This window comes from Camelina sativa, chromosome 20 (genome assembly GCF_000633955.1).
Source record: "Camelina sativa cultivar DH55 chromosome 20, Cs, whole genome shotgun sequence".
Lineage (NCBI taxonomy): Eukaryota > Viridiplantae > Streptophyta > Magnoliopsida > Brassicales > Brassicaceae > Camelina > Camelina sativa.
The window spans coordinates 14,490,289-14,499,925 of NC_025704.1; the positions used below are offsets into that span (position 1 = coordinate 14,490,289).

At 41.5% G+C, this 9,637-nt stretch overlaps 1 protein-coding gene and 1 long non-coding RNA gene across 4 annotated transcripts in view; one reads left to right on the top strand and one right to left on the bottom strand.

Annotated features, from left to right (window-relative positions):
• Positions 1-312, top strand: part of LOC104772525 — a 3,197-nt gene extending 2,885 nt beyond the window's left edge. The window contains exon 2 of the mRNA XM_010497126.1: positions 9-312. Within this exon, the coding sequence (XP_010495428.1) occupies positions 9-312 (304 nt within the window). The remainder of the gene's footprint in view (positions 1-8) is intronic.
• Positions 909-2,271, bottom strand: LOC104770802. Of its 3 annotated transcripts, none has more exons than XR_764629.2 (5): positions 2,076-2,271; positions 1,747-1,831; positions 1,583-1,629; positions 1,270-1,400; positions 909-1,199 (listed from the first exon to the last, which is right to left on the bottom strand). It is a non-coding gene; the product is annotated as an uncharacterized LOC104770802 (long non-coding RNA). The 3 variants fall into 3 exon arrangements; XR_764630.1 differs by having other exon boundaries at positions 1,297-1,400; positions 1,583-1,624; positions 2,076-2,270; XR_764628.1 differs by having other exon boundaries at positions 1,297-1,400; positions 2,076-2,270.

Genomic DNA, 9,637 nt, shown 5'->3' on the forward strand with positions numbered 1-9,637 from the left:
ATGGATAGACTCGACGAGTTGGAAGAAGAACGAGACAAAGCACTCCTACGAATCCAAAACTACCAGCTTGCCGCAGTCAAGTACTACAACAAGAAAGTTCACAATCGGCATTTCGACGAAGGGGATCTCGTCCTCCGCAAAGTCTTTGAAAATACTGCCGAACCAGATGCCGGAAAAATGGGAGCCAATTGGGAGGGTCCATATCTAGTATCCAAGGTCGTCCATCCCGGCGTATACGAACTCTTAACAATGGGCGGTGAACCAGTACCGAGGTCTTGGAATTCGATGCATCTCAAGCGCTACTATTACTAGAACCATCGAGGAAGCTTGGCTATGTCCAGCTCGTCCTTTTTGCAATTCGAATAATCATGTAAATGTGAACTACGATCGGCTTGATCCCTCCTGATCGGAGGGTACGTAGGCAGTCCTGTTTTACGAGACACAGCCGCCAAAAATATAAAACTTCTTTTTCATAAGAATGAGTCATCGTTTGCAAGTTATTATAATCGTTATCCTGGCCCGGTAACGACCCGACGTTCCGACGTATTATTTTAAGCCGAGTCGCAACTCGCACAAAAGGGTAACACTAGTAAAAAAAACACGTATAGCTACTAAAATTTTCATGGCTGAACCATAAAATTCGTGACTATTTCATTACATAGCCACGATTAGTCACGAAAAAAAATCGTGTCTATAGCCTCGTAGCTAATTTAATTCGTGGCTTTTTCGTGTCTGTTTAGCTACGTAATTATCACCCACGTTTCGTGGCAAATTTAGTCACGAAGGACCATATTTTCTGCCATGAAGTATCTGTAGCTACTTGGTGGCTAGCCTAGCTACGAATTTGTGTCTAATTATTTTGTGGCTAATTGTGTATTTGTCCAAAAAAAATTAATTTAAATTGTAAAAATCAGAAATCTGAAATGAAATTCCAAATTTAAAACCATGAAATCCAAATACCAATATTTTCAATTACAACAAGCACTCTAATCTTACATTTCTAAAAGACTCACATAGTCATACAAAATATCTTAACTAGATACCTAGATGTTTCACAAACAAACCTGAAACTGAAATTACAAAAACTATGCACACCATGCATCTAAGGACAATGCGAGAAGAAATGGCACGTGAAGAGGCATTTTGGCCGATACTATTGGAAGAATCATCCTCTGCAAACGACTGCAGTAGTAGTGTTGCTACAAAAAAAAAATAGTAGTTGTAAGTAAGTTAGAAAAATGAGTTAACTTAGAGGAAAAAAAAACTAACCACGGAAGTATGCCACTAAGTATCTACCCTCTTATGAGGAACAAAATGTCCAGCACCTCCATGGTCCCAAGATATTGCTTTGCCATGTTGTTCGGATGAATTTGTAGACAGCCACAGCTCAACACCAAAACCTGAGATAAGAGAAAGTAACATCAGTTTCAAAGACAGAAAATTATAGAAAATTAACAGAACAAACAAACACAAATTAAGTTACTTAAAACTTCCAATAAAGATCCATTGAAATATTTTTCCTTATCATATATATGAAAAAGTATTTTCGTTCATATATAACAAGTAGGAAAGCTTTGCTTACTTGTTTCTTGGATTGACCTCTCCTATATATCGTTTGTGTAGCCTAAACTGGCAAGTAAAGTAAATACACAATTAAATTAGCACACATAGAAGTGACTTGCATCAATATATTTTCAGCCAGAGTAGTAATATCTGAAATTCACGATTCACGATTGAAAGCTTTACCCTGAAATCGGAGAGACGGAAGGGAAACAGAGGCGGAGAAAGAAGAGCAGTTGACTAGGTTGAGTTCAACGCTTCTAATCTGTAACTATGAAAATTGAACAAGAAACAAAAACAAGGAAGATTAAGTCAAACAAATATAAACATCATCTAAGTTGAAACTAAGATTAAATAAATAAAAAACAGCAACAAGAACAAATTGAACCCTAACAGCAACAGCCAATAGGAACAAAATCTCTAAACAACCTAATACAAAGGGAGAAAGAAGCAGTGAGAGCTTTAATTTCTCAACTCAACAAATCACGAGAAGGAGAAGGAGACAGAACGAGTACCTGTCAGGCCAGAAACAGAGGGTCGAGCGCGATGTTAGGTGGTGCTGTCGGTCGGGGAGAGTCATGGCGAGTCAAAGTCGAAGAGATCAGAGCTAGTATCGAAGAGGAATAGATCTGAGTGTCTATGCGGCAGAGATGGAGTTTACGGCTTTTTTTTCTAAGTGTTTATTATGTCGACGAAAGAAGAAGAATCTAGGTCTTTAACCTTGTACCAAATATTTTCACTTTAACCAAAAAAAATTAGTGGGATGGTGGGAATTTTTTTTGCCAAATTTTGGTTTTGTCCGCCCAAACAAAAATAATTTTGGTTTTATATTTAATTTAATTATTTCATTTTGAATAACAACTTATAACTGTTTTACATAACAATTTTATTATTTTAAAAATTTTGAGTAACAATTATATGATTGTTATTTCTAAGTGTGGAGTGATATATTAAAAGTACATACACTAAATATAACTCAAGGTAAATTAAGAATATGATTAGATTTTAAAAACTTTTAAAATAAATATTTCAAAATTTTATAAATATAATTTCAAAGATTGATTTTATTTAATATATATATATATGGTTTAAATATGAATATATAATATTTATATTTTTGTTCTATGTTTATGATGGAGTATAGGGTTTGGAGTTAAGGTTTGGGGTATAGGGTTTGGAGTAAAGGTTTAAATTTGTGGTTAGGTCTGAAAAATATTAGATTTGAAAAACTACAATCTTTTTACAATTGTTAGATTTTAGCTTTTGGGAATGTTGTAATTAGACTTTTTTTTAGATTTTATAGTTTTAGAATTTATGCTTACTTGGAGTTTCATATAGTCATGAATTATCCGTGGCAAATTCGTGGCTATTATATAAAAACCTTAACTTTTATTTATAATTCCATTAGCCACACTAATACGACATAGTTTTTGATAGTTAATAGTCACGATTTAGTTATGAATTTGATACGTAGATAAGATATAGTCACGATATAGCCACTAATAAATTCGTGACTAAACTTGTCACGAAAAAGCTACAAAAAGTCACGAAAACAGTCATGTTTCGAGTGAGTGACTAATTCGTGAATGTTATGAAATAAGCCACGAAATTTCATGACTAGATCGTAGCTATAAGAATTTTTTTTACTAGTGTAAGCCGACTATTAACGGTCGCCCCTGGTTATTTTAAGCCGAGTCGCACTCGCACAAAAGGGTAGGCCGACTATTAACGGTCGCTCCTGGTTATGTAAGCCGAGTCCAACTCGCAAAAAAAAGATATAAAAAAAAGAGAGAGGAAAAAGAGGATAAGCCGACCATCATGAGTCGCACTTTCAAAAAATAATAACATAAAATTTCGCTATATTAAAAAGAAAGGGGGGTGCAACAGTCTGGTGCGGGCGCCGACCCCATTACGACAAAAAAAAAAGGGAAAAGACATAACGACAGGGATCATAGCGAAGCCGGAGCTCGGCGAAACTTTAAAACAAAAAAAAGAGCGTTTAAAACAAGGGGGGATTAAATGAAACTCAATAAATACCCCAAGGACGAGCATAAGTTTTTCAAGGGAGCCGACCCCTAAACACGGCGCATAAAAGTACGTGGGAGCCAACCCCAAAAATACGGCAAACAAAAGATAATACGAGGGAGCCGACCCCTCGACACGGCGACAATAGAAGAATCACGAAACTAAGCCAACAACCGGCGACTTATGCCCGGGAGTTGACGGACGTGGCAGTCCTTCGGCAGGAAGGTCCGTACCCTGCTCCTCGACTCCATCAGAAGGGTGGTCGTTGGCCTGCACCTCAACTCCATCAAAAGAACGATCGTCAACCTTCTCCTGCTCGTCCAGTTCTTCACCCCCAATCTCCCCACTCTCCGACCCGTCATCTCCCCCCTCGTCATTGCAAACCTCGGTATTCCCGCTGATTGGGGAGGCGATCCAAGTCGGAATTGGGGGGAGAGGCCCGGCAAAGATCTGAGACATGTCGAAATCAGCCTCGGTAATGTCCGGCAGATCGACCTTTTCAACCTCGCTCTTCAGCTGGCTCATCACGGCCGTAACTTGGTCCATGATCCCTTCATCAAGTAAAGAAATCCGACCCTCGGCAACGAGTGTTTCGAGCATCTTAACGTTCCCAACAGCTTGGTTATACTCGAGGAACTTCTCCCGCGACGCTTCAACCGCTTCGGCGTAACTTTTGTGCTTTGATAAGAGCCTCTGCACGCGGCCAGCCACCTCGTAAAAAGCGTTGATTCGCTCGTGATGCCCATACTCGTCACGCCGATCCCTAAGCCTCCTCGTCTCCGAGTTAAGGGTGAGCTTCAGACCGTTACAAGCAACTTCAGACTCCTTAAGTTTCGTCGAAAGGGAGTCTCGTTCCTTGATCAACCCGCTCCGGTGATGTTCGAGCTTGGCCACAAGGTCGCTGAGTCTCTGGTTAGACCGCACCGCCTCCCCCAGTTGCGCCTCAAGGCGCTCGATCCTCTCACTCGACGCCCCAGAACGCTCCCCTTCCAAGTGCCGAACACGACGCTCGTAGCGAGACGCCAAACGATTGATACGCGCAATAAACTATGATAAAGAAAGGAAAAGACAATCATAAGAAAAATGAGTAAAGGAACATTCATAGCAAGTTGGTTTAACTGACAAACCTCAAAGGACGCCTGAGCAACTTCGGTAACCGCATCAACCTCTTTCATCTTCTCAACTGCAGGAAGACGACCTTCACCAAAATGGATCTTCCGAAATAACTCGGCACATGACTGCGAATCATCTGGAAAAGGACGAGCCCCAGAGGAATGCGTAAAATTCCAGCTAAAGTCTACCGACTTAGACTTCTTTGGTGGGGCAGACCGCTCTTGTTCAGGACCATCCTTCCTTTTCTGAGAATCTTTCGGCACCTCGGCGACGCGACCAGGAGTCCCGTCCACCTTCTTCCTTGGAAGTGTCTCCTCTGGACCAACGTGACGATTTGGGGGAAGGAATCTTGGACGCGTTCTCGAAGGGTCGTCCACAACCTGACGAGAGGAAGGAGAAACCCTTTTTGACGAACCAGAGCTTGGAGGATTAGCACCTGGACGAGCATCATGACGAAGAGCGGAATGAGGCAACGGCTCTGGAGCTCGGCGATAACGAGCAGACGCATTGGGAACACTCAAGTTCATCTTACCCATCGTTCCGGCTACAACACAATGCGACGAAATTAATTTCAAACTCAAGGAGCAGCAAAAAACGGGTTCAACTATGCTAGGGTGTACCTGTTTTTCTTCGAGGATCAGATGTCTTCCTTGAACGACCTTTTTTCGGCTCGGTACCTGGCCAAACATAAGGGCAGAAAACCTTGATTGCGTATATCTCGGCCTGAAATGAAGAAGGGTATGGCAGCAAACACCTTGGAACAACAACTAAAAAAAAAAAAAAAGAAAGAAAGGGGAAAGGTTAGACACAACAAGAGAACAGTGCGAATAAAGATAACTAGGCAAGAAGGGTCGGCTACCGGGTGAAGGGTTCCACCCAGAAAACCAAGGAATCGACGGATCCTCCAAAACCCCCTCACCGACTTCAAGAAAGAAGTATGAGCCCTTCCAATTATATGTTTTGCCCTTGGCACCTTCGACGAGCGTCGTCTTCTTTCCCGACGCTACATAGTAAATTCCAGGAGTTTTGCTTCGGCTCGACGGGTTCAGACATGTCAACTCTTCCAAATGATCACAAGTGAGTTTAACCCCCGCAGCTTCGGCCATAATAGAAAGACCAACAGCGTTTCGAAAGGTCGCCGGGGAAAATTGAGAAATGGCCGCCTCTTGACGAGCAAAGTATGTCATCAGGAAAGACGGCAAAGGGAAGGTAAGCCCGCACTCGGTGAAGTACTTCTCCGAGAGGCAAATAAACCCGGAAGGAGCATCCTAGGGACGCTGAAACGGTTTTGGGATTGGAATTCTCGGCTTGGTGTTTAATTTCCCAATGGGAACCGCATCAGCCACCGCGTCCGGTTTCAACGTCGACGGAGGCATGTGAGAGAAAAGGTTCGCAGTCGGCAAAGGAACGTTGTCCAACTCGGGAAAGGATGGATCGTTGATCGAAGGCTCGTCGATCAGGGAAGGAATCCTGCAAGGCAGACCCGACGAGCTTGGAACTGCCGACCCGAGAATGAGACGACGTCTCAACTCTTCAAATCGAGCCATGTCCGAACCCGCCGAAGACGAATCAGAGGGACTCCGAGAACGCCCCTCCCGGCGAACAGACCTACTAGAGCCATCAGATTCGGAAGTCGACGCTCGTCGAAGGTGGCTCTCGACGGATGGATCGGACGAGTGGGATCGAGGGGAGTTCATAGTAAAAGTATGACACACTAAAAGCAAAATAACGACGAGATAAGAAGAAGGGAGAATACCTGAGCGATGAGCACCGAAAAATACGAGAAGAAGATAATGAGAGAAATGGAGAAGTGATATTTATAGGAGAAGGACGAAGGATCTGGAAGCGTCATCATTACGACACGCGCCCCATAACGGTACGATTTCCGGATCTCACGCGCGTCGATCACCGCACACAACGATTCGACCTCAAAAGTTGGGAACCGTTCCTTCACGCGCGACTCTTCGCTCCTTCACGGTTGTTCTTCGCCTAAAGACTACGAACTAAAGGCCGGGGGGGGACTACTGTTGGGGGTGGATCCACACCCCAAACAAAAGGCCCAGCTCAGGAAAAGCCCATAATAAGCCCCTAAGGGAAGGGAGGGTATTATGGTCTTTTACATAGACGAACCGACACGATTCCCTATAAATACAGACGTACGGCCTGCGTAAAAAGGGGATCGGGGGAAAAAGGAAGAGAAGCAGTACAGTAAGAACGAAAGCCTCAGCTCGTCCAAACAGAAGTCAACGGTTCCGGAACCAACCACTCGGAGAATCGACGAGAGAACAGCTCGCCTATTATCCTCGCCTACTTTTGTAACTCATCTAAGTCGTGTTAAAGCCCGTCTTTTGTGTCTCGACTTCAATATAATATAAGAGAACTTCGACCCTCTCTTGACCGAACTAAACATATTAATTGTGACTGATCCCATCATCAACACTTCCTCGAAAGTCACATATTCAACCCACCATTCTCGTCTATTCCTATAGAGCAGATACCTGGAGGAAGCTTATTTAAACATGTGTTTCAAACCGCCAAGAGTGTCGTCAAAGGCACCATAGGTGCGATCGTAAATTTACCACAGGTAAACTTTAAATCATCTGTAAGAATCAAGATAACTGGTTTAATTAACTATGATAGTTGAGTCATATAGAATCAGAGTTTCATCCACTTGCGATACTATAGTGACTGAGTTTTTGAAGTTGATTATCTTATAACAGAATCGAGAAGACAAATCAAAAGCAGCATCGTGGATACATCATCTATATGTGAACCCAAAAGATCCAATCTGTTCAGGATATATGCATTACTTAGAACGCAGAAGCGCCTTCTCTAGGATTGGTGCAGACGGAATCGAGAAACTGGCTGCTAGCATCTCATATGCAAGTGAATTGGTCGGAAAATTCATAGGATCATCACCGTCGGATTTGTCAAAAGAACCTCTTTACGTTCTTCCATCAGCAGACATGACTGTAAACAATAGCAAACCGACTAAGTGTACGCCAGCTCATGCGCTTCACCAGTGGTGGGAGCGAGACCCGGCCGTGAGGGAAAATTGGGAAAGCTGTTGCATTAGGTCTTACCGGCTAAAGCAATTGACACTATAGTAAATAACAAAAATGATGCCACAATTATTTTAATTTTCTTCGTTCTTTCAAATTTCTTTTTGTTTGAATTTCCATGTAATTGTTTAAACTGCTTTTCACAAAAATAAATGTATAAATGAATTAAAAATATAATGTTATACCTTATACCGTATGATTAATTAATTAAAAACTATACTATAATTAACAAAGACGTTATAAGTGATTATTAAAACCATGTATACCATGTTTAAACATAATTGGTTTTAGGCCTCTCGTTTACTAATCCGGTACGTCTTTGTTGGTTCCTACGTTTAATTTACGTGAGCATGTTTTGTATTCAATTATTTTGCTATCAATTGCATAACTTAGGGCCTGACTGGTTCAAACGCTGCGGTTGCGGTTGCGATTGCGGTTGCGGTTGCGGGAGCGGGTGATTGCTGTTTTAAGTGTTATTAAGCGTTTTGAACGACTGGTTTAGCGGTTTAAAATTGGCGCATTTGCGGGAGGTTTACGACTGGTTGACCAGCGGGTGCAATAGTGGTTGAAACATAATAAATGTGATATATAATATATAAATGTTTAAAAACACCAAAAATTTTATTAAACTTGATTTCTAATTAAAATTTATTAAAAAATTCTAAAATAATTATTCAAAAAACAAATAAGTTTCATATTGAAATACTTATTCCTTTATGCATTTGGCTTTTCACCAAAAATTTAATCAAGTAATTTGATAAATGACAAAACATATGCTTTAGATCGTAGATCTTTTCTCTTTTCTCTTAGATCATGGGTCAGTAGTTGCATCGGTAGGAATTGTCAAGTGAGAGTTGAGAAGAGTCACTGGTGATTTGTTTTAATATTTTTTACAAATAATCTTATTTTCTTAAATTTCTCATGAAATATTATATTTATTTAGATTTTTTTGAACTTATGTGCGATGTGCCATTAAATTTACATCAAGTTTTCCGGGTTATTGTTAATTGGAATATTATTTTCTTCTAATTGTTTATTTTATAATCTCTGCAATCGTATTCGTACTTCATTTTCTCCCATCCTTAATAAGTAAAATAGTTAGATAGAAAATATAACAAAAAAATTTTCATTATCATTGATTTTTTTTTAAGTTTTTTAACAAAAATAAAAAATAAAAAAAAATTTCCAACCGTAAGCGCCCGCAACCGCAAACGCTTGCGGAAAGCAGCTTTTGGAATTCAGTGGTTTGGAGCGGTTGGGAGCGATTAGGAGCGATTGGAAGCGATTTGTGTGATTGGTTCCTATCGCTAGTAACCGCTACCATCCGCAAACGCAGCATTTGCGGGAGGTAGCGGGAGAACCAGTCAACACCTTATTAAATATGATATACGTTTAGTTTCCCAACCGTCTCAAACTACTTGTAAACCTTGTTTCAAATTTTTAGTTTTTATAAACCTTTTTTTAGAGAGGTGAGCGCGTGAGATCTACTCGCGGCTCTCTCCTCTCTCCTCCTTTCTCTTTTTTTGATCACGATTCCGTGCACCGAGTGAAGGGTTCCTCCGGCGATTCCGGCGTTGAAGAGGAACTACTGGTCCATGGCGCTTCATCTGCAGTCCATTGCACCTACCGGCGAGGTCACCAGATCGAAATCAAGAGAGTTTGTGGCGAGGAGAAGCTTCCGCATGACAGTTCTGGTAAGAGCTCTACCGGCGGCGTGGCTATGCGGTTAGAAGAAGGAATCGGCGAGGAATGAGAAAGATACGGCGGTTAGATCTGAACGGCTGGAGACGCAGGAGGTTTTGTCACAACTGGTGGTTTGACGAGGGAGGTCTACCGCCGGAAAGGCAAGGCTAAGCCACCGTTGATGGCTTTTTAGA